Source organism: Staurois parvus, unplaced genomic scaffold, assembly GCF_062004578.1.
Source record: "Staurois parvus isolate SC_StPar_1 unplaced genomic scaffold, SC_StPar_1.0 ptg000639l, whole genome shotgun sequence".
In the NCBI taxonomy this organism is placed as follows: Eukaryota; Metazoa; Chordata; class Amphibia; order Anura; family Ranidae; genus Staurois; species Staurois parvus.
In genome coordinates, this window is record NW_028318435.1 from 1,951,560 (window position 1) to 1,976,009 (window position 24,450).

Here is a 24,450-nt window from a genome sequence, read left to right on the forward strand (position 1 = left end):
TGAGGGTCTACCATCACTTTGGACTGTCACCACTGACTCTTTATCTTTGGTTTGTGAGTATGCATTTTTATGCTTTTAAATAAACTTGTGTTTCACCACAGTAATGTATGAAGAGTGCGTCCTGTTTTGCTTTTCTTTACCATTCTCTGAATGTTCCCTGTGTTGAGCAGCTGACCTGTTTGCACAATGCAGAAGGACAGCCGCTCGGCACAGAACCAAAAAACAAGTGAAGATCAATAGAGTAGCGGTGCTAGATGTCATATGTAAGAGCTGTACCAAAGAACAGCTTATCTCTCTCTCAATTTAGGTTCGCAGTAAGGTTAGATGCAAAGTTAGAACAATATATGCGCATAAAATGATAGCTTTAGACTCCAACATTGAGAACCAGTGACCAAATTAAGTCTAAACTAATTATTAATGGTGACACTTACCTGAAAATTAAAATGACACTGATTATAGGCACAGTCCAGTGATACATTTATTGACACGAAGCTAGAGTAAAATTAGGCCATGATCCAAGTTATTCATCATGAAGAAGGTGACAGAAGAGCTCTCGCAGACTTTCATCCAGTAAGGAAATGTTTATTCATGCCAACAGGCTGAGTAAAAAAAGGTAAAATCATGACTTAGTAAACAAGCTAATATGATTATAAAGATTAATAATTTCACAATGAATTGGAATCTGCCAACATGTCATTGCCTTTCATACATTTTTAGAAATGAATGTAAACTCTGCGTAACTTTTTTATCTAATCTTTATCATCATTCAAGCAACCTGTTACTTGCAATGGTTTTCTTTGGAAGGAAAAGTAAATTTACTTTGGCAGAGCAATGCTAGCGACTATTGCCTATCAGTTCCTACAGTAAAAAATGCTCTACAAATAAAGAAGGTGGACCTTTCATTCATCTGCCCATTGTTCATTGATAGAGTGCTTTTCATTGTGAGAACCAATATTACGGCTTTTATGCAGAGGTGTCGCTAGGGTTGGTGTCACCCGGTGCGGTAACATGTGGTGTCACACCAGTCCTGGGCTCCTGTGCAGAGACTGGCCAGTAATGTGTGATGCAGAAGGGTGGGCTCTGGGTGGGGTCACTACCATTCATAGACTGACATGTTGAGTAGGATCCGTCCAATCAGAGAGCGGGGGCAGGCTCCGTTCTGGAGTATGGGGGACAGGCTGGGTGTGAATTGGCCTGCAGCAGCCGCTGTGATCCCGGGGATCGGACACCCCCACCGGGACCCAACATCTCACCCCCCTGCATGGCATGGCTATTCCTGGGGCTGCAGGAGGGATGAAGAGCCCCAGTACCCGGGGAGAGGACGGAAGACACTCTGCTTGGATGGATGACAGCCACTGACAGCTCTTCTTTTCATTTTGGTGTCACCCCCTGTGATGGTGTCACCTGGTGTGGCCCACACCCCCTGTGATGGTGTCACCTGGTGCGGCCCACACCCCCCCCTAGTCAAGCCACTGCTTTTATGAATGGAGCAGGGGGATGGAAAGGGCGGGGATTGTCGTCACATGACGAGTGCCTGTCACAGCTGCAGTTGCTCATATCAACTCTCACAGCAAAATGACAGCTGCGAGGGTATCCTGGGGCTGATTTCAACTTAACACAGCAACCACCAGCACACGGGACATGTTCATTCATGGTTAGTACTATCCCTGGTGCTGTTTTTTTTTTTTGTTTAAAAGAAGTACATTTCCATAAATTTAAGCTATAAGTAAAAATAGTTTTTGAAACATATTTAGGACCATCTTGATGCTGGGTTTATTTTTAATGTTATCCAGGAAGCTGACTGAATATAAGAATAAGGCCCTTCCATATGGGAGCAGAGATGTCAATTTTGTGACATTCATGTCCTTTTAATTTTGCTGTTGGAGCTTTCTGGACCTATATCAGATTTATGGGTAGTCAGTTGGACTTGCACCCGTTTTCATCAGACAACCTCCTATCTGTCATGTTTAGGGCGAGCAAAAATGGAAAAGGGTGCAGATATTTTCTTTTTTTTTTCTATCTGGACCTGGATTAACATGGAGGTAATTGTATGTCAACAGTCACACATCTTTTTACATCCACCTGCCCATAGATGCAGCTTCTGTTCAGATCCACCTGAGAAACTGACAGGTGGACCAGATTGGACCGTCTTTGTAAATAGGGCCTTTTGGTGGAATGTTTGCATTATTCGCTTTAGTAAATCCACTCATAAGACTGCATAACTATCCCAAATGTGTAGAGGATGTTCACTTATTACATGCTCAGTTAAAGGGTTAGTTCACCTTTACCAAAAACTGCCTATAAAGGTATGGGGCACCTGTAGATATAAACAAACTGTGCAACATCCAACAAAGTTAAATAATGATTCAAATCCCCCTCCCCCACCCAGTCGATTAAACCCCCTCACATGTGCTGTTTCTCCCCTGTTGCAGTCATTGCCGGATTTAGACCTTGGGCGGCCAAGGGCAGTTGGGGGGCACCTCAACATAGAAATTAAAGAATAAGTTTACTTTTAAAAAGACTATAAATGCATTTTTTGCAAGAAAAAAAAAGTGAATTTATTTTTTTTTCTTCAGAGCCTGCAGAGGATTGCACTCCTGATCAGCAGATCACGGGTGCAATGCCAGGCTTCTGCAGACTCTCAGTATAGCTGTCTGCCCAAACCTCCTGTACAGGTAGAAGAGTCAATTAACTACAAGGACGCTTACCAGCACTCTCACAGTTCATTGAGAACTACGAGGTGGGTCTGTTGCAATGACAGACAGTACTTGTAGTTCATCCATTCACAGAACTGTGTGAATTAATGACGCAGCCATGTAGGTGGAGCCCCACATAGCTGTTCTCTTTTCAAATTTTGGCAGCGGATGCAGGGGGAGGATCCCCTACCAGTTGTCACAGTGAGGGGGGAGATCGCCAGTGCAGGGGGAGGTTGCTGAACATGTTACATGTTACACTATTAATACGGGTGTAACATGTTCAGAAAGGTGAACTTATCCTTTTAATTATATGACAAATAAAAAAGTGAACGGAAATGAATGATAAACCTCATTTGTTCCAAAAAATATATATGTTTGGTTCCCGGAGAAGACATCTGATTATTTTTCTCAATTTTATTGACTGTAAGAATACACATTACACAGGTAATTGGAACTAGCAAGTCATACATCACAGTTATGCATCACACAATATATCATATATACAATATTTGTAAAAAGTCTTTCTTCCTGCACTTAGCATCTGCAAAATCTTTGGCTAACTCATCAAACTGTATCATCTTGAGCAGAGCTCACCAACCCCTGGGCCATGGATTAGTGCTAGTTCATGGCCTGCTGGGGACCAGGCTGGATAGGGGTGGGCAGCAGTCAATTGAGCCAGCACAACCTGCACTGCCACCCTTCAATTACCAGAGGGCGCCCACTCCACTTCCCCCAGCACGACTACTCCCTTCCCTCCCTGTGGTGATATACAGGAAGAAGAGGAAGAGAGATGAAGAAAAGAGGGGGCGGAGAGCCAAGCCGGGGACAGTATCATCATGGAGCACTAGTGAGACCCGTATACTGCAACGGTCTATAGGAGATGGAGATCACCATGTCCTGGGGGCCCTAATACTGAGGCTGCACCCCCCCCCCCACTCGTGACAGGCTGCACCTCCATCACCCACCCCAATCGGGAAACCGGGGACCACTGATCTAGAGGACACTGCTCTCAACAGGCAGTAGGCAAAGTAAACTTAGCCTTCAATGGGTCAGCATGATTCTCAGATATTTCTTTATCAGTGTCAATTTTCTGAAAGACCTCTCTCCCTCACAACTAGTGACCATCATGATCAAATATATTCTAACAGCTACATTAACTTGGAAAGGTATTAGCAAGCCCTTCATCATAATAAAATCATCGTAATAAAACAAGACCAGAGCTTGGCAAAGGCTGCAAACTGGACAATTTCCTCAACAGACTCACTAATGAAGTCTCAAGGGAAAAAAAGTATCTTTTTTTTATAAAGGGAGTCTGGGGCTCCCTCTGGCAGGAGAGTCATGGGCAATTGCCACTTGTGCCCCCTTATAAATCCAGAAATGGGCACAGTAGCTTTCAGCGATGCTGCGACAGAGGAGATAGAGAACCATGTATGTGCTGGGGTGTGAGAGCTCACTCCTGGGATGGTGGGGGTGACTAGTAAAAATTGGGAATGTCTTAGCAGCAAGGCAAGGTGGGATGATGCCAGCTCTGGGAGTTTTTTGGCCAGGCTTCAGGAGATACATAAATGGCCTGCATCTTTAGCAAGGGTATTATTTAATTTTTGTCAAAGCTGCACCATTTGTTTTTATGTACAGGCACCCCATATCGGCATAGGCTGTTTTTATGGTAAAGATGAACCAACACTTTAAGGGATATTCAGAAAAAAAATTTGAATATGTTACAGCAGTTCTTAAAGAGATACTAAAGGCTCTTTTTTTTTAAAATAAAATAACAAACATGTTATATTTACCTGCTGTGTGGAGTGGTTTTGCAGCCTCAATCCTCCTCTTCTTGGGCCCACTGTCGGTGCTCCTGGCTCCTCTAATCTGTTGGGTGACCCCATAGGAAGCAGCTTGCTATGGGGGCACCCGCTGTTACATGTGTCCATTTACACACGGAGCCGTGGCTTGGCCCTGCCCCCTCTCTCTCCTCATTGGCTTACTGGCTGTGATTGACAGCAGCGGGTGCCAATGGCTCCCGCTTGATGTCTCTGCCAACGAGGAGGCAGAGACCCGGGATAGCTAAGGCTGTCATGCACATCGCTGGATCGCGTTGGGGCTCAGGTAAGTATTGAGGGGGCTGGAGGCACTGCTGCATACAGAAGATTTTATAGGTAAAAAACCTTGAGCCTTTACAACCACAGTAAATGTGGTGGCTGCATTAGTTTTCTTAATTATATACAGTATCTTAATGTATCAGTTTTTCAGGCTACATTTTCTCTCGAGAATATCATACGATTTCCCCATGGAGCAATCTCCACTTTCGGCTATTGTATTGACCAATGGCTGGCTTTACACAATAAACAAGTGATCACATTTCTCACTGGCAATTTTTATGTTTATTTGCTCAGGGGCCCACCAAGAACCAATTTTAAGGCTAGGTTCACATCTATGCAGGTTGCATTTGAGCCGTTTCTGCATTGCATCTTGCTTTGCATTTTTGCACCTGCGTTTTTGCCACATTTTGCAATGTTTCTTGTTACTAAGCAGATTTAAAATGCAAAACATAAAATCAAAGACGTAGCAAAAATGCAGTACACACTTTTCTGCAACGTTTCCATTGAGTTTATAGAACCAAAAATGCAACTTTTTTATGTTAAAAAAAGTCCCTGACCCTTTCCAAAAAACATACCAAGTGAAAACGCCGAGATGTGATCATGTCCCATAGGAAATCATGTTAAATGGACTGTACTGTGTTTCTGCAAAGCGCAAAACTGTGCGGAAAACACATAGGTGTGAACCTAGCAGTGCACCAAATGAACTTAGAGTGGTTCTAAAGACATTTTATGCATTAAGATAACAAACCTGAGTGCAACTCCTCCCCCCAGCCCCCCTTATACTTACCTGAGCCCCATCTTGATCCATTGATGTGCATGAGAACCACGGCTCTTCTGAGTCTTGATCTCTTTATTGTCTCACACAGCAGAGGGAGCCATTGGCTCCTGCTGCTGTCAATCACAGCCAGTGAGCCAATGAAGAGAAAGCAGGGGCGGGGGCTGGGTTGAGCCACGCTCTGTGTGTGAATTGACAATGTAGCCAGCCTGCTCAAGTGCCCCCATAGCAAGAGGTTTGTTAATGGAGGAACTCAGCAAAGGGGAGGAGCCAGGACCGCAGCCAGGGGACCCAAAAAGAAAAGAAGTGGGGCTGCTCTGTGCAAAACCATTGCACAGAGCAGGTATGTTAGTGTAATATATTTGTTATTATAAAGAAAAATTACAACCTTTAGAATCACTTTAATGTTGAATAAAATGTAGATAAACAAATATGCAGATTATTACAAAATGTGTTTGAATTGTATACTGCAGTTTACAGATTACAACTGTAACAATAAATTCAATGTCTTATACTAGTTGTCAGTTTAGAAAGTACTTTTAAAATGATCATAATCAATAAATTAGGATCCGGTAATATTGTAATCAAACCATTGTTCACTAATTATAATACTGAGAAGTCACTGTATTTTTACCGTTTAGCTGTATAAAGAACAGTGTCCCCAGATAACCATCTTGTTGCTATGGTTTTCGTATGCGGCTTGTGTTCAGTTTACACTTGTTTTTAATCATAGTCTGAATGCTTATCTATTGCGCTCAGGAGACTCTGATGACTTAGGAAGAAATAGCAGCAAATAGCTTGAAGAGCCACTACCCACCAAAGGCAAAAAAAGCATTTTGTTTTAAAGTGGTACCAAACCCAGTGATTTAACTATTTCCAAAAACAAAAAAAAATTAACTGTTTCTAGAAAACAGCAAGGACCACTGTAGTAACAGTTCTTTGCTTCCACAGCAGTCTCATAGGCATGGCATATGGATACTTACATCACTCCAAGCTGGACCAATGTAATTATGTAATAAAATCCATACCTTCAGTTCAGCTTTAAAATCTGCATTACATGGCTCTAATTTTAGCAGGAATTGAACAAAATGAAAGCCATGGGTGTCCTGTCACCACCACCCAGGTCAACAAAAGTTGACTTTTCAATTGATGTTTGACCAAGATAACACTTGGAAAAGCCGAGCAGTGCCTGCATCCAATCAGATGCAGTCACTGTCCAGGAATTCTGACAGTTGTGAGTTCCGCTGTCAGATTACAATATCTGGCAGGGAAGATTCCACCATCCATACTGTTTAGAATCTTTTAGGTTTGTTTTGTTCAACCTGCAGGCTGAACAAGAGAAATCTTGAAGTGTATGGCCAGCTTAAAGTATATCCAAATCCAAAAACAAAAATAGATAGTATTACAATTTACGAGTCCCTATATTACTTTCCTTTTCAAAATGTTTTTACTCTATTTTCACCAGGTAATCCTGTCATTAACACAGTTCCTGCCCTAGGGTGCCAACCATACTGATCAGCATTATCAGCTTAGGACAGGGAGTATGTTAGGACTACATAGTGCTGTGTTAGGACTACATAACACCTCTTCTCCATAACAGGGTTATGTTCTGTAGGCCACAGAAATAGCAGAGAACAATGCTAACTGATAACAGTGTAGAGGAAGGGAGCACAGGATGTTATCAGCTCACAAGATTTCTGACTGAATAAACAGCTAGTTGTTTTGCACTTGTTGAACAGGTTAAATAAAACACCTTCAATGGTATATTTAACAGACCAAAATCGAGCAAATAAGAGACATTTATTGTTAGAGTTTATAACAGAGCCGGATCTAGACTATTTGATCTGGGGGTGTAGTAAAAAAAAAGTCAGGGAACATGACGTCTACTCTGGGAGAGTCATTGACAGTCTTTCACACAGTATCACATCTTGGGAAACACTAGTACGTATTAGGCTGTTTTGGATTAGGGTGATTAAAAAAGAACCTGTGCCCTCTTATATCAGGAGTCCTCATCAGAGACCCCCTTTGCAACAGGAGTCCTCATCAGAGTCCCCCTTTATATCAGAAGTTCTCATCAGAGCCCCCCTTTACATCAGGTGTCTCCACCAGAATGCCTCTTACATCAGGTGTCCCCATCGTGGTCCCCCTTACATCATTGTCCCCCATCAAGGTCCCCCATACATCAGAGTCCATCTTAGGAGTCCCTCTTCACATCTGGGTCCCCATCTGAACCCACCTTACATTCAGGTCCCCATCAGAGACCCCACCAAAGCCCCCCTTACTTCACTCCATCAGAGTGCCCCCTTACATCAGGTGCTTCCATCAGAGTGCCCCCTTACATCAGGTGTCTCCATCAGAGTGCCCCTTACATCAGGTGTCTCCATCAGAGTGCCCCATTACATCAGGTGTCTCCATCAGAGTGCCCCCTTACATCAGGCGTTTCCATCAGAGTGCCCCCTTACATCAGGTGTCTCCATCAGAGTGCCCCCTTACATCAGGCGTCTCCATCAGAGTGCCCCCTTACATCAGGTGTCCTCCTTACATGGATTGTTACCATCAGAGTGCCTCCTTACATGAACTGTCTGCATCAGACTGGCTCATGGATTACTGGATGCACTCTGAGACCTGGGGGGGGCACAGCTAAAATCTGGGGGCACAGCCCACCCCAGTACCCCCCTAGCTCCTGTCCTGGTTTATATACACTATAACATTCAAGGCATGCCTCAGGTGATAACTGTCACATTTGCCACTGTGCTTATTGCCACTGTGCTTTCAGCCCTGGTTCACACACATGCATTTTGTGATGCATTTTGAGCTTGTGGATTCGAATGACAGGTGAAATTTAATCTGTTCCTATGAAAGGTGTTCAGATAGATGCATCGGAGCCACAGTACGGTTTGAAAAAAGGGTCCTGTGCAAGTTTGGAACTGTGCGATCCGAATTCGCAGTCTACACAATTGAGTGGGAACTATCAGAATACAATGTGTTTTTCAGTTCATTTCCCTGGCAGCTGGTGAGAGAGAGTGAGAGAGAGAAAAAAAAGACTCACTCTGAAAAACCTATGGACAAGGCAGCTGTAAATTGCATTAAAAATGCATTGCTATTGTAACAGAAATGCATGTGATTCACACATTAATTAATTCACATTTTTGAAAAGCATATGTGTGAACCTAGGCTCAAGATCTAAAAGGGTTGGTGTCAAAGCTGATCAAATGTGCAGTGCCATGGCAACTGCAAATCTAAACAGAGGCTAAGGGTCACCATACACATTACAATGTGACCATACAATTTTTGTACAATTCCCACTCTGGATCTATAAGCACTCAATGTCTTTATTCAAGTGCTAAAATATCATATGGAATCCATCAGGCCAGTTATTGCTTATCTCCATTTGGGATATTTGCTGACCTCTGTGGACATCAAGAAAGCTTACTTGCATGACTGTTTCCAATGCATCAACACTTTCTGCATTTTGTTGTGGGTGCACAACACTACTGCTTCATTGTTCTTCCCTTTGGTCTGTCCACTGGATCATGAGTATACTCAGTAAGATGCTAACCCCTGTGCTTGCTATGTTGTGTTTACAGGGCATTCCCATCTTGAAATATCCTCCTGCTGAGATGGATCCTGGCACATCAGAAGTCAACACTGCAAACAACTCATTTGATGTTTCCAGGTATCTTTCTAGATACTGCTCAGTCCAGGGGTTTCTCCACAGGATAAGGCATCATGTATACTAGCAGCTCCTAAACTCACGTTTAGAAGCTTTTGGTGTTTTTTTTGCCAAAGCTCCTAAACTAAACTCCATAAAAGCTTATCTGTCCATGTACACATAGGCTTTTAGCAGAGTTTAGGAGCTGTCGGATTTAGGTGAGGTTAAATCTCCCTCTCCTGAATGCGGAAGAATCGTGTAAAGGATAGGAACGTTTTGACCGCCGGACGCGGGAACATGCAAAACGTGACAAAAATGCATACGGCATTTAAACGTGTTTTTGTTGCATTTTGTGTTTTCCTGCAGCCAAGGTTACTCTCTGCTTTCAACTTCAGGATCTGCAGTGCAGGAATCGTCCAACTCTCCACTTTTGCATCAGAGGTCTGAGTTTGATTGTGGCCTCCTTTGATGCAGTCCCAAGTGCCCAATTCCACTTCAGAACATTACAATTCAACATTCCGGCTGTGTTTGATTGTGGCCTCCTTTGATGCAGTCCCAAGTGCCCAATTCCACTTCAGAACATTACAATTCAACATTCCGGCTGTGGGAGGCAGGAAGATACAGTCTCTGGATTCACTATTTCAAATGACACTCAGGACCAGGTTGTGCCCAGCTGGGTGGCTTACTAATCCAGCCCTAAAGTCCGAGAAATCCTTCTTTCCACTGGTCCAGAAGAGCCTTACAATAGGAGTCCTTGACTCCATCTCAAAGCAAGGAACCTGGTCACCAGAGGGGGTTTATCTGCGAATCAAGATATGGAAGCTCTGAACAAATCGGCTGTCTCTTCAACATGATCTCCCAACTGCATGGTCATCTGATCAGGATTCAATGATGGCATACATCATTAAGGAACCGGAAGTCTTGATGTGGAAAAAGGTGACACAGATTCTGGCTTGGGCAGAACTTTATGCTCAAGCCATGTTTGTAGTGCACATCCTAGGCATAGGCAGTTGACCAATGGACCTCAGTCATCAGCACATGACAGCCCATGGGATCTTCCAAATCATTCAGGACATCAGTCCCAAAGTATACCATCCAGCTTCACAGTTGCTTGCTTTGACAAAATGGTCCTTCTAATTCAGTCATGCCTTTTATTTTAAAAGCTGGAAAATATTGTCACCACAATCAGGGTCTACTATCATATATGGAAAGCAAACTTTACGTAGTGTGGGCAAGACACTTTCATCCCAGCAAATACTAAACATTTGGTCTTGAGTATCTTGTTTTAAAAACTGCTTGCTTCTTGTTCAGAGTCAGTGAGCCGTTTGTGTTTATCTCTCAGTTACATATGCTTTCAGATGGTCTTACTCTCATTCCTGTAGGTCCCTGTAAAGGGCAACCTGCCTCTCATTCAAGCCTACAGGCTTAAGCAGGAACACTAGATCAAGAAAACTGGATCATTGATGCCCCTTGGGCTTTTCGGCCTCTGTTTTCCAAATTTGCCAAGAAGCCACCTGGTCTGTTCTGAGTTTTACCATGTGCATGCTCAGGCCTCACCTGATGTCAGCTTTAGAAATAATGTCCTTCAGGAAGTTCTTTGAGAATCAGTTTTCCCCCAGTTTTTATTTCCTGTTTTTTGGGCTTATTAGCATTGTGTTTGTAGTTTTACACACCCCTTAGTTGTACTGCTTTGGGAAGTCCCAGTCATCTCAGAATTCTTTCTGGCCCATAATAAAAGTTTAAGAATACATTTTTTTTTTTTTTTGCTCACCACAACATTTTTTTTTTGGAGTTTGTTAAGGGACACTGGTCCTACCACTCTGTTATTATGGTCCACTCCTATTGCTGCTTTTCCATAAAAACTTAAGCATGCTGGAAATGCAACGGTTTATACCAGGCTTACAGCTTTCTATTCACCAGTGTCCTGTAAGTAGTGGTACAATCCAGTTGTTTCAGAGGTCCTTCTGACCCTGTGTCCCTTAATGAACTCCAAGAAAAGGATTTTACAGTAAGTCATTTGCTTTTTTTATCTTACCAAGCAGTAAATTCATTTTGTTAAGTCTTCACTAACCTCTGTAACTGCAGGCATAGTTCATACAAAGGATGAACACCGTATAATTTTATCAGCTAGGGATCCTGCCATGTCGTCAGCAAATGAGGGCCTATTCTCAATATAGACTACATGTTTGCTGACATTATTCAGATGTGTGCATCTCACACCACTTACAGTATATGCTTAAGATTACATTATGAACACAAACGTCTAGAGCACTTAGCAGTACAGAGGATATAACAGGATTTTTTCTGGGATTGTAATTAATACTGTTACATTTTTTCTATTACATGATATATAGTTATACTCCTATTGCTTGCTAAAATTCTAGTACTTTAGTCTCACAGAATTGTGATTGTTGTTATACAGGATTTATATAGCACCAACAGTGAGCAGAGCTTTACAAAATAAGAGTAACAGTACAGTTACAATACAATTAAATGTTGATGGGTTAGGAGGGCCCTGTTCATGAAAACTTGCAATGAAAGTTCATAATATTTCCTGCCCCTTCCACTGACTTCTCTGTTAAAATCATTGGCTCAACAATCAACCCGTCCCCACATGCCAGGAAGCTCGGTGTAATCCTGGAGTTTGAACTATCCTTTCGGCCTCACATCCAATTGCTGTCTAAAGCTTGCCGTCTCAATCTCCGCGACATCTCCAAGATACATCCTTTGCTAACCAAGGACACCACAAAGCTTCTAACTCACTTCCTGGTCATCTCCCGCCTTGACTACTGCAACTCCCTCCTTACTAGCTTGGCTTTGCATGGACTATCCCCCCTCCAGTCCATCATAAATGCTGCTGCCAGACTCATCCACCTTACCAACTGTTCAGTGTCTGCCACCCCTGTTTGCCAAATCCTCCACTGTCTCCTGCTCACACAACAAATAAAATTCAAGATACTTACAACTTATAAACTCGTCCACAACTCAGCCTCTAGTTACATCACTTACCTGGTCTCGAAATACCAACCAAATCGTTATCTTCCTTCCTCCCAAGACCTACTGCTCTCTAGCTCCCTTGTCACCTTCTCCCATGCTTGCCTCCAGGATTTCTCCCAAGCCGCTCCCATCCTTTGGAACTCCCTGTCCCAATGTGTCCGGCGATCTCCATCTCTGTCCACTTTGAGATGATCCATGAAAACTCATCTCTTCATAAAGGCCTATCCTGCCCCACCTAACAACTCTACATGTATTTTGTCCATAAGCCCATCCCCCACAGTTACTACCTTTTGTATCTCTCGACCCTCCCTCTTAGATTGTAAGTTCTAATGAGCAGGGCCCTCTGGATCCTCCTGTATTAATTTGTATTGTAATTGTACTGACTCAGTGAGGAGGTGTAGATAGAGAACAGAAGGGGTCCATGGGCAGAGTCTTGGAGGACCCCTCTGTAAAGAAGAAGAGTTGAGGGGAAGATAGAGTTTAACTAGTTTCAGACTTTGGGCATGCTAGACATGCCCCCAGAATGTCATTGTTGTACACAGGACCAGCGTAGCAAGTCCAGTGTCTCTGCCCTGCTGCTTGGACTCCCCCTCCTAGTATACAGCAATTATTGGCTTTTAATTAATCAAAGCAGGGATCACTTTATACTCAGAGGTGTAGGCAGCTGCAGTTGTCAAAAAAGCAGTGTTTATAAACAACACTGCTCCATATGTGAATAAATAAAAAGATACAAAGTAAAATAATGTTACTTTTGTATCGTTTTCTTCATTCATCTACAGATCAAAGGGATGAACTTCTCTGCAGATGATGTCAGTTAAAGTAATTTAACAAGTAAAAAGTTGTGGGTTTTTTTTAAATAAAATGATCCTCTGTTTAACTCCTTATTAACCCTTAGATTACGCTCATCAACCATAATTAACTCCTTATTATCCTTCTTCATTTAATTAGTATTTTTCTGCTGTTTTTTTCCCTCTCATTTATTAACCAATATTTACATTTCTTTTTGTTTTTGGTAATTTTACACATTTACTATATATTTACACATTTCTCATAAAAAAAAATATAGCACAAAATTGAAAAAAAAAAACAATTTATTTCATTTGTAAATAACTTTGCAATGCTTTGTAGCAGAATTAAAATTTTATTGGCATTGTAAACAGGGCAAATTATAGAATAAAGTGTGCACTTTCTATCTGCAGTAACACTATTTATTTTTAAACCATCACTGCTCCAAAAAAAAAGAAAATGTGGGTTTCTTTTAGTTTTTTTTTTTATTTTATTGCCTAGGGATTGCGAGGAAAAAAAATGACTGTTGCAAGACAATATCATGAAACGAAAGCATTGTTTGTCCTTAAAAAAACAATACATATATGTATCACCTTGTCATGTTTAGTAATGACAAAGATATTGCTGAATAAACAGGTCCATAGAAGAATCTTAAATATTGCTCTGGTCCATTGTGGGTGAACAGGTGTGTGAAGCGAAGTGGTTATAGAGAAAAATTAAAGATTTGATTTAGAGAGCTTAGAATAGAGCAAGAGGATGACCAGAGTAGTTGCGAAAGAATGGAGTCCAGGGAGCAGGTGGTTAAGTGAGTTTCAAATAAAAGTTAAGCAACTTTATCTGTGGTAGAAGGGTCAAAGGATGAAAGCATTGAGCATAGTGTTCCACATGATATAATAGGTGAGACAGATATCTGGACATCTCTCCTGTGGAAATATGCAAGTTCAATATCAGTAACTATGAAGTATCAAAGGTATTATTCCTCTGGAAGGCTGCCAAAAATGTGCACATATAAATATTGCAGCTGAAGGGTGTTCCCGACAGGACATTCCTTGGACCTGTTGGAAAAACTGACTGCGTTACATAATATCCACTTAGTTTTGTTGGAAGAAAGTATTTGTCTCAGTGCTGGTGAGGCTTGAATAAACTCATATAATATGCCTACAATTTGTACTGATCCTGTACATTCTTTCTGGCTACATCAGACATTTTGACAATATTGGATATTAAAGTAGAATGCAGGGGCAGACTGACCATTTGGAAACTCGGGCACTGCCCGAGGGCCTGGGGTCAGTAGGGGGCCCCATGAGATGCCCCTGGTACCTTTTTCATAGGCTTTTTTGAGTTTGGGCAAGGACACAGAGGCCCCATGATCCCCTATTGCCCGGGGGCCTCATGAGTTGTCAGTCCACCCCTGGTAGAATGTACCAGCCAGCTTGCAATTCATTAGCTGACATTATCACTCTACTCAGGTAACACTGGCACAGGGAAAATGCAGTGACATGCAAACCCTCTTTGAGCTTTGATTGAAATTTTTCTACTGTTTTTTTCATAGAAAATATAAAATGCTGCATAAAAATATTTGTATTGTTTTACATTTTCTCCTTACCTTCCGCAGTAAGAATCCTGTTTGTAGAGCTCAATAGTGTGGCTGCTATCAGCAAAGCATGAAGAATGGGTAAATGTATTGAAATCTCCAAAATGTAGAAAAAAACACCTCTTTCCCTGTTGGATATTTACAGAGTACCAATGTACTTCGGCAGAATCCAGTTTTTATTCATACTCCCTTCTACCCGACAAGGGGCCTCCAATTAATGTAGTTCCATAACTGTGGAGCTAAATGCATTCAAGTCCACTGCCACTACCCAGCAAGCAGGATGAAGCCAACTATCCCAAAGTCAAATGAATCTGCATTTATGTAGCTGGGATTATATAGCCCATGAAGGATTGGGCTTCACTAGAAACACTAAGATAATGTGCATGCCACACAAAAAGTAGATAGAGATACAGTACATATGGCTTTGAAATCTTATTAATAAGTCCCCAAGATATACAAAATGACTGTGGGTCATTATGCCAACTTATAATTAACCACTTTACCGTCGCCCTATAGCAGAAATACTGCTACAGGGCGGTAGGAGTATGAAGAGTCACGTATATTTATTTCAGGTACTTATATAGCGCTGTCAGTTTACACAGCACTTTACACATATATATTGAACATTCACATCAGTCCCTAACCCTCAAGGGGTGTACAATCTAAGGTCCCTAACTCACATTCATACATACACATATTATGGCCAATTTAGACAGGATCCAATTAACCTACCAGCATGTCTTTGGAGTGTGGGAGGAAACTGGAGCACCCAGAGGAAACCCATGCAAGCACAGGGAGAACATGCAAACTCCATGCAGGAGGCGCCATGGTCGGGAATCGAACCCATAACCCATTTACTGCAAGGCAGATGTGCTAACCACTAAGCCACAGTGCCACCGTGGAGAGCAGGGCCCTTGAACCCCCGTGTATTGTTTTGTTACTGTACTGTCTCATGTACTGTCCCCCACTACAATGTACAGCGCTGAGCAAACCTTTTGGCGCTATATAAATACTGCATAATAATAATAATAATTTAGCATTTTTGTGTAGGGGGCGCATGCGACTCACGCACACCCCCTACCCGCACTGCCATTCGCGGCCTTGGCTGTCAATCACCGGCTGGTGATTACTCACACAGTAAAAGTAATGCAGCGCCATAACGCAAAAAATGGACTGGTCATAAAGGGGATAAATCCTCTGGAGGGCAAGCGGTTAAAAAAGAAGTTTGGGGTTTATTTTTTTTCTGAAATCATACTTGCCTAGGTGGATGCAGCATCGGTTCAAAGCTGCATCTGTCCCCCGCCGGCACTAATTGTGAGAACTCAGCAATCACATGACCACTAATCGCTGAGTTCTCACTCCGCCCCTCCCCCTTTCCCTGTGCTCACTGGAGCGCTGGGCTGTGGAGGGGAAGGGAGAAGCTGGCTTAGGTTCTCAGCAGATCGCTGAGAGACTGAGCCAGGTGCCGCTCCAGACTCTGGGGGAAAGCCGGACTTTAAAGTTGGGATCTTTCCCTAGCCTGGACTAGCCTGGGGACGTCAGCCCGCTATCAGCTGAAAACGGGTCACAGGAGTGCAGAAAGAGCTGCACTCCTGTGATCCACAAGAGAAGTACAGATAAAAGAGCTGTGGATGTACTTCTCCTTTAAGATGTTATGTTTGGGTAGACTAACCCTTTGATACTTTAGAGGAATTATTCCCTTCTATGCAGCAGCTGAAAGCAGCAGGAGGGAGAGGAGGAGAATCTGGCTTTCAGCTGCCACATACATGGCATTGGTTCCTCTAATTGCCCCCCAGTGAGAGGGAGGCCACACAAGCCCCCCCCCCCCCCGGGTGGAATTGTGGCCCGTGCAATTCCTGAAGGTACGCCTGTGACTTGAACTGTAACTTGCCCATGCCTTTGTCCAGATGTGCCTGCTGGTGGTAGTAATATGTTACCATTATATAACTAAAGAATAATAATGACATTCTAATATTTATAGCATAACCTTTATCCTTGGGTAATGATTCCAGGCTCATATCATATCACCCAATCTGTACTGAGGAAGAGTACAGACACTTCCTAGAATGAACTTTGCATAAATGGCTTGTACGATGTTACAAGAGTCCACAAAGCAGGCTTAGCCAGTCAGTCCACCCTACAGGCACTTGTACAGATCTGACATTTCTTAATTCACAGTTTGTAGCATATAACCAGTTTTAAACAGCGTTTTTGGAAGGCCTTTACAGCACTCTTCCACTCTAGTCTTGGTGTGCTAAATACAGATCCAGGAAGTACTGGCTGTAGCTATAAAGGATAGGTGCATTTCAAAATAAAAGCAGCTTTACAACCTTTACCTTCTTTGTCATAACCTCAGATGCAATCACAAAGAGATCTCATTGTTGTGACCTGCATTAGACCAAGCAATGTTTACAGTTGCTGCTACTGGAGATACAGGACATGTGCTAATGCCAGCCAGACTATCCACCTATAAACCAGAATAAAAGCAACAGTTTTTACCCGCACTTTCATTGGTATCAGGGCCAGATCTAGCCTGTCTGATGTGGGGGTGCAGAAAAAATGTCAGGAGGGTAGAGGATGCATGGTCAGTAGGGTAGTATACAGGGGGTCAGTAGGACAGAGGCTAGGGTCCGCAGTATGAAGGGCAGTGTACAGGGGTTAGTAGAGCAGTATACAGGGGTCAGCAGGGGAGTGTACAAGAGTCAGTAGGGCAGTGTACAGGGAGTCAGCAGGGCAGAGGACAGGGGTCATCGGAGCAGATGACGGGTCAGTCACGTGAAGAACAGGGGTTATCAGGTCAGGAGGGCAGAGGACAGGTGTCAGCAGGATGGAGGACAGGGGTCAGGAGGGTAGAGGACAAGTGTCAGCAGGATGGAGGACAGGGGTCAGTAGTACAGAGGACAGGGGTCAGCAGGATGGAGAACAGGGGTCAGCAGTGCAGAGGACAGGGGTCAGCAAGGTAGTGTGTAGGGATCAGCAGAGCAGAAGACAGGGATCAGCAGGGCAGAAGATAGGGGTCAGCAGGAGGCAGGACAGGGGTCAGCAGGGCAGAGGAGGGGGTCAGCAGGGCAGGGTACAGAGGGTCAGTCAGGTAGAGGACAGGGGTCAGTAGGGCAGGGTACAGGGGTTGATGTTCCTCCACCTGTAAGTTCCACTCCCCCACCTCCCGAAACTTACAGGTGGGAAATTGCTACAAAGCCCATGGAGGTGAGGGCTGCGCTATGCTCTGCCACTCCTGTCATAATAGTGATCCTCCATACCGCAGATGACACACGATTGCTAGATTTAACTGTACACATACAGTTTGATTATCTGCCCCCTATGTCCTATTTTAGAACAGACTAAACATTTTGGGAAAAAACAATATTTTCTACTTTCTGTTTATAAAACATATCCAATAAAAAAATAAAAAATTGATTTTTTTTTTCATGAATTTAGGCCAAAATGTATTCTGCTGCATGTCTTTGAGGAAAAAAAAAATCTCAATAAGTGTAAATGAATTGCTTTGTGCAAAATCTATAGCGTCTACAAACTATGGTATATACTGTATACTGTAATTTATGCTATACTGGTAATATTGGTGATCAGCGAGTTATAGTGTGACTGTGATAGTGTGGTGGAAATCTGGCGCTAGCTGACATTGGCTGGGAGGTACACAAACTGACACTGCCATCAATAGTGACACTAGTACAGTGATCAGAGCCAGGGGCGGACTGACAACTCATGGGGCCCCCGGGCAATAGGGGATCATGGGGCCCCTGTGTCCTTACCAAACTCAAAAAAGCCTATGAAAAAGGTACCAGGGGCATCTCGTGGGGCCCCCTACTTACCCCGGGCCCTTGGGCAGTGCCCGAGTTTCCAAATGGTCAGTCCGCCCCTGATCAGAGCTAATATTGTACACTGTCACTGTAGTACTGACACTGGCTTTGAAGGGGATAACATCTAATGGCAATCAAAAGTGGTTAATTGTGTGCCAAACAATGTGTAATGTGTTCTGTTTTTACTTTACTTTATGGCTCATTATTCTCCCTTGCTTTGCAGGGAGAATAAACAGCCAAATCGCTGTTCATTGGCTGACATCAGCTGCCAAACTGCCAATCAAACCCAGAAGTTCAGCCGCGATGTACCAGTACATCACCTTGCCTGCCTATGCACATGTACTGCAAGAGAGCAGGAAGCAGTTAATGTCTCCCTGGAAGTTTAAAAAAAAAATTTTCTCAGTTGTCTAGGTTTAATAATATCCAGTGCCAGTAAGCTCTAACGAGCTGAATCCTCCTGTATTCATTTGTATCGTAATTGTACTGTCTGCCCTTACATTGTAAAGCGCTGCGTAAACTGTTGGCGCTAAATAAATCCTGTATAATAATAACCCACAAGACTGAGGAAAGCGTGTATAGTGTCATGGAAACCTGAACACTTATAGTTTATTAATGCATGATGTCATCACATGAGGAAAACAACCTAGTGGGTCACGTGACCGGCCAAAATACATAAAAAATGTAAAAAAAAACCCCCAAAACTTATAGATAGCAAGGGCTTCAAAGGGCAAGAGGTCCTCAAAGTAAGGCTTTAAAAACACCTACACTTTGATATGTAGGTTGCCACTAGTAACTTTTTCTAAAAAAAAAATGCCAGTTATCTGGCTGTCTAAGGCTTCAACACTTTACGTTACTGACCTGAAACTTGTATATGACAGGTTAGTTCACCTTCTCAGAACAAATGAAAAGGTGATCTAATACTCTACACCGTCTCCACCCTTCCCCTAGTCTCCAATTGCATTTACCTCTATGGGTGATACAGTTTCACCATCCACACAGCCTGGTGCAGTGGTTATGGGGTTTGAAAACTGCACTGTTGCTCCAGGTCACCGGTATAAAATGCACTGAAGCCCCTGGTTCAGCATCCAGACAACTAGAATTTTTTTGAAAAAAAAGGTCCACCATTACTTTTCCTCTGTACAGGAATCTGTTATGAATGTGAAGAAAGCTGCCCAAAGTCTGGTAAATGCTTTGCCCTCAGGTGTCCTTCTTTTTTATCTGATATATAGACCTGTATAAACAATGGGTACTGTTTAAAGTGTTATTTTACACTAATCATTTCATCCACTCTTAAAATGAATGCACTTTTTTGAAAGGCTAGAATAAAGAAGTGGTAAAAAGAGTAAGAATTATTATTATACAGTATTTATAAAGCGCCAATAGTTCGCTCAGCGCTGTACATTACAAAGGGGGACAAGAATGGAAGAATCATTTTTTTTGAGTATTAATGCTTCATGGACCATGTAATTGGGGGCATTGTAAGAGTGTATCCTTTGCCTTCATAAATTAGAGTAAAGTCACATAGTTAACACACCAGGACAACTTTCAGAAAAGTAATAGTTATTTGTAGCGGAGACCAATGAGATTTAAAAATTACAGTTGCGTGGCTCCAATAAAAATCCTTTGTGAAGCGCCTGAAAAGGTGCCCACTTTGTCAGAAAATTGTGAGGGATGATATTGACACCAGGCTCTTAGATTGCAGGCCACAAATATTTTCATGTAATGTGGTTAACAGTAAATCCAAAAACAAAAAACTTATACTAACTAACAAAAAAATATACCAGCTTACCAGACCTTGGATGTGGTGACTGCATCAGTTTTCTTTTTTCATGCTAAGTACATTTACTGCAAATACAGAAACATATTTGGTGATGAAACAAATTTTGACATCTGTGCATTGCCCTTAAATCTCAAACAATGTTGTCAACTTTCCCGCCATCTGTACCTGGCCATATATGGAATGGAATTGAAGACTGACCAAATTTCTATCCATGTTTAGGCAGCCTGGTTGTACAGAACTCAATCTATCAATGGACTTGTGTACAACCAGCCTTTTTCCCGGCCAATCGGTGCCGCTGACTATACCCTGATCCATGTATTCTGACACAGATAGAATACAATACCAAAACAGAATCACATACCATCTGTACCATGTGATTAGCTGTGGCCAATCACAGCTAAGCACACTAGTAAACATTGAACGAATTCATTTCTTTCAGTAAAAATGGTTGCTTATAAGAGCAAAATTCACTGGAAAAAGCAATGATAGTATGTAAAAAAAAAATCCTGATTACTTCCCCAGAGTAGTACAGTGTTATTTTGGTAACACTGTATTGCTCTGGTCACGGTATTTAAACAAAAAAAGTAAAAAAAAAAGAAAGAAAAAAGTAATATAAAGAATTTAAAAAAATGTTACATTTTATTTATTTTACATACTGTCGCCAGTCAGTGTCCCTGATCACCGACCGTTACACTAGTTATATGATGATGTTGTACTGCACTTGTGACAATATGTAGAGAAATTTGTGAACAAAAAAAACAATTTTTTTAATTTCTTCATTTTCAAAAAAATTGTGAGAAAAAATTATAATTTCAAAAAACTCATCATGCCCCTTGTTAAATACTTCAGACTGTCTACTTTCCAAAAAGGGGTCATTTGGAGGATATTTGTAGTGTCTTGGCATTTTTGGGCCTTAAGGAATGAGATGAGAGGCTGTCAGTACATCAGGACTGATCAATTTTCAGATATATATAACATAGTTTGTGGACTCAACCAAGAAATGTAGCAGCATACATTTTGGCTTAATTTACTAAGAAAGATTATTTATTTTCAACATGTTATAACAGAACCAAATAAGGCATCATGTACACCAGACTACTCTGACTGCCAGCCTCTGGGAAACGCAAATTGCAGCAAAAATGTGGCATCACGGTTTGCCGCGGTTTGCTTTTTCCCATGGTCATCGGTCAAAATGTTCGTATCCTGAATGCGATTCTTTCGCGTTCAGGAAAGGGAAGTTTAACCTCACCCAAACATGGCAGCTCTTAGGCTCCATTCACACCAATGCAATTTTTTGTGCTTTTTGCAGAAACGCACTACAGTCCATTTAACATGGTTTCCTATGGAACATCATTAACCCCATCGTTGATCACCCCACATGTTAACCCCTTCCTGCCCAGTGCCATTAGTACAGTGTCAGTGCTTTTTATTAGCACTAATCACTGTATTGGTGTCACTGGGGGTATCAGTGACACCAAGTCAGTTCCCCCCAGTGTCAGAGTGCCTGCCGCAGTCCCGCTATAAGTTGCTGATTGCTGCCATTAGTAAAAATGACAAAAAAAGTCAGTATATATACTGCCAATTGTAAACGCTATAACTTTCACGTAAACCAATTAATTTACTTGTATTGGGATTTTTTTTTAGCAAAGACATGTAGCAGAATACATTTTGTCCTAAATTTATGATGAAATTTTATTTTTATTTTTTTTTACTGGACATGTTTAATTGCAAAGAGTAAAAAATAGAGTTTTTTTCTCAAAAGTGTCTTTTTTTCTTATAGCGTAAAATTAAAAACGCACAGGCGATAAAATACCAAAAGAAAGCTCAATTCGTGGGGAAAAAAGGGCGTAAATTTCATTTGAGTGCAGTGTTGCATGACCACGCAATTGTCAGTTAAAGTAACACAGCGCCGTAACGCAAAAAATGGCCTGGTCAGGAAAGGGGGTAAATCCTTTGGAGGCAAGTGGTTAACAGAGAACTGTTAAAGTTTTTATATTCAGGTAATATGTGCAATGGCATTACATTCAATAGCATTTACAATTTACAGTTTTTTGTTTTTTTTATATTTTCAAACACTAAAAGAAAGCTCAATTCGTGTGAAAAAAGGACAAAATTTAATTTGGGTGCAGCGTTGCATGACTGCGCAATTGTCAGTTAAAGTAACACAGCACCATAACGCAAAAAATGGCCTGGTCAGGAAGGGGTGGAAATCCTCTGGAGGGCAAGTGGTTAACAGAGAACTGTTACAGTTTTTATAATCAGGTAATATGTGCAATAGCATTACCATCAATAGAGTTTACAATTTACAGTTTTTTGTTTTTTTATATTTTCAAATACCAAAAGAAAGCTAAATTCCTGGGAAAAAAGGACGTAAATTTAATTTGGGTATAGCGTTGCATGACTGCACAGTTGTCAGTTGAAGTAATGCAGTGCCGTATCGCTAAAAATGGCCTGGTCAGGAAGGGGTGGAAATTCTTTGGAGGTCAAGTGGTTAACAGAGAACTGTTAAAATTGTTATATTCAGGTAATATGTGCAATGGCATGACATTCAATAGAGTTTACAGTTTGCACTTTTTTTTTATATTTTCAAATACCAAAAGAAAGCTCAATTTTTGGGGAAAAAAAAAGGATGTAAATTTCATTTGGGTGCAGCGTTGCATGACCGTGCAATTGTCAGTTAATGCAGCGCCGTAACGCAAAAAATGGCCTGGTCAGGAAGGGGGGGGGGGTAAATCCTCAGGAAAGCGAGTGGTTAAGGCCCCTGTCCTTTCAACCAAGCAATGCCTTTCATCTATTTGAAAGGTAAATCCTCTGGAGGGCAAGTGGTTAAGGCCCCTGTCCTTTCAACCAAGCAATCCCTTTCATCTATTTGAAGTGTAAATCCTCTGGAGGGCAAGTGGTTAAGGCCCCTGTCCTTTCAACCAAGCAATCCCTTTCATCTATTTGAAGTGTAAATCCTCTGGAGGGCAAGTGGTTAATTTGGGTACAGTGTTGCATGACTGCACAATTGTCATTCAAAGTGCGACAGTGCTGAAAGCTGAAAATTAGCCTGGGCAGGAAGGGGGTGAAAATGCCTGGGACTGACGTGGTTAAAAAACTTTAGTGATAATGGTAATTGAACGTCAACTAATGAGGCTCATTTTTTTAATTGGATTCCTTAAAGCCTGTGTCTTGTCCAGCAGTAGCTGACCACGTTCTCCTATTCTTTCCAGAGCTGTCTACTTCCAGTACAGGTTTGCCCTGGTTACTATACAGCTACTCATTTCATTTACACTGCTAACTAACACCCAGCTCTGTTTATGTATTTTGCAATGTGACACTTTGACGTTGATGTTTTGCAAGTTATGAATCACATAAGCACAAACCAAAAAAAAAAAAAACATTCAAGGGAAATCAGTTTTAAGCGTCATTGAGTGACAAAGTAAGAAATGTAAAACCGCGAAGATATCTAAGTTATGGACAATTTTAGAAATATTCTCCCTTGTGCCCTTTCCTATACAAACAGCACATTTAGTTGCTCGCTGCAGTGAGCATGCTGCTAGACAGTACAGACGATAGTGTGAAAGCTATGGAGTAACTTACATCTCTGCACGTTCCATCTGAGCCGTAACATCGAGATCAGGAATGTATTCAAGATCAGGAACTGTAATCCAACATCAGGATATCAAGCGAAAGCCATTGTCTTCGCTTCCTGCTTCTGTCACTTGAGCTTGCCTGCGAACATGGAAAATCACTGGATATGCATATGCACGTTTACATTAAAATAAACCGAACTTGCAAGCAGTCTCTTCTCCTTGTGTGCTGTCAAGGGAAGCTGTTTCGTCGCCCCGCCTTTTACATACTTCTTTGTGACTTGCCCTCATGTAACGCAGAGCTGCATATCAGCACACTAAAGCTGTTGCATTTCCTTATTGCTGATAAAGTCCTAATAGTGAGAGTATAAAATAAAAGGTTAGAAATTGTGCTGTGTGGTTTGCATCCTATCAGCAGTATTCTTCATCTGTACAGAAATAGGATCACTGGATGTAATGACGACTGGAATTTAACATACAAACTCAGATTTTAGGGAAGAGTTTATTATACTCCATACAGCAATGAGGTTTTGGGTTTCGTGACGGATGTACTGTGAGTTGGTGCAAATTACATCTTGTCTTGAGACCCTTCTTGTCTTTCTGAGGACCTTGGAAAATTACCTTTGTAGAGAGAATGGAGGATTTCTGATCCATAGTATTGATAAGCTGATTAATACCTACAGA

At 41.9% G+C, this 24,450-nt stretch overlaps 1 protein-coding gene across 3 annotated transcripts in view; it reads right to left on the bottom strand.

Moving 5' to 3' along the window:
- The window catches only part of IL15 (interleukin 15), a 75,784-nt gene extending 51,745 nt beyond the window's left edge, over window positions 1–24,039 (bottom strand). The window contains exons 1-3 of one of the 3 annotated variants that reach the window (XM_089693877.1): window positions 23,777–24,039; window positions 20,204–20,259; window positions 432–599 (exon numbers count right to left, since the gene is read on the bottom strand). In XM_089693877.1, coding sequence (XP_089550003.1) covers window positions 432–478 — 47 coding nt within the window. In that variant the 5' untranslated portion in view covers window positions 479–599; window positions 20,204–20,259; window positions 23,777–24,039. The remainder of the gene's footprint in view (window positions 1–431; window positions 600–20,203; window positions 20,260–23,776) is intronic. The other 2 variants (XM_089693876.1, XM_089693875.1) reach the window with 2 other exon arrangements.
- Window positions 24,040–24,450: the final 411 nt, after the last annotated feature.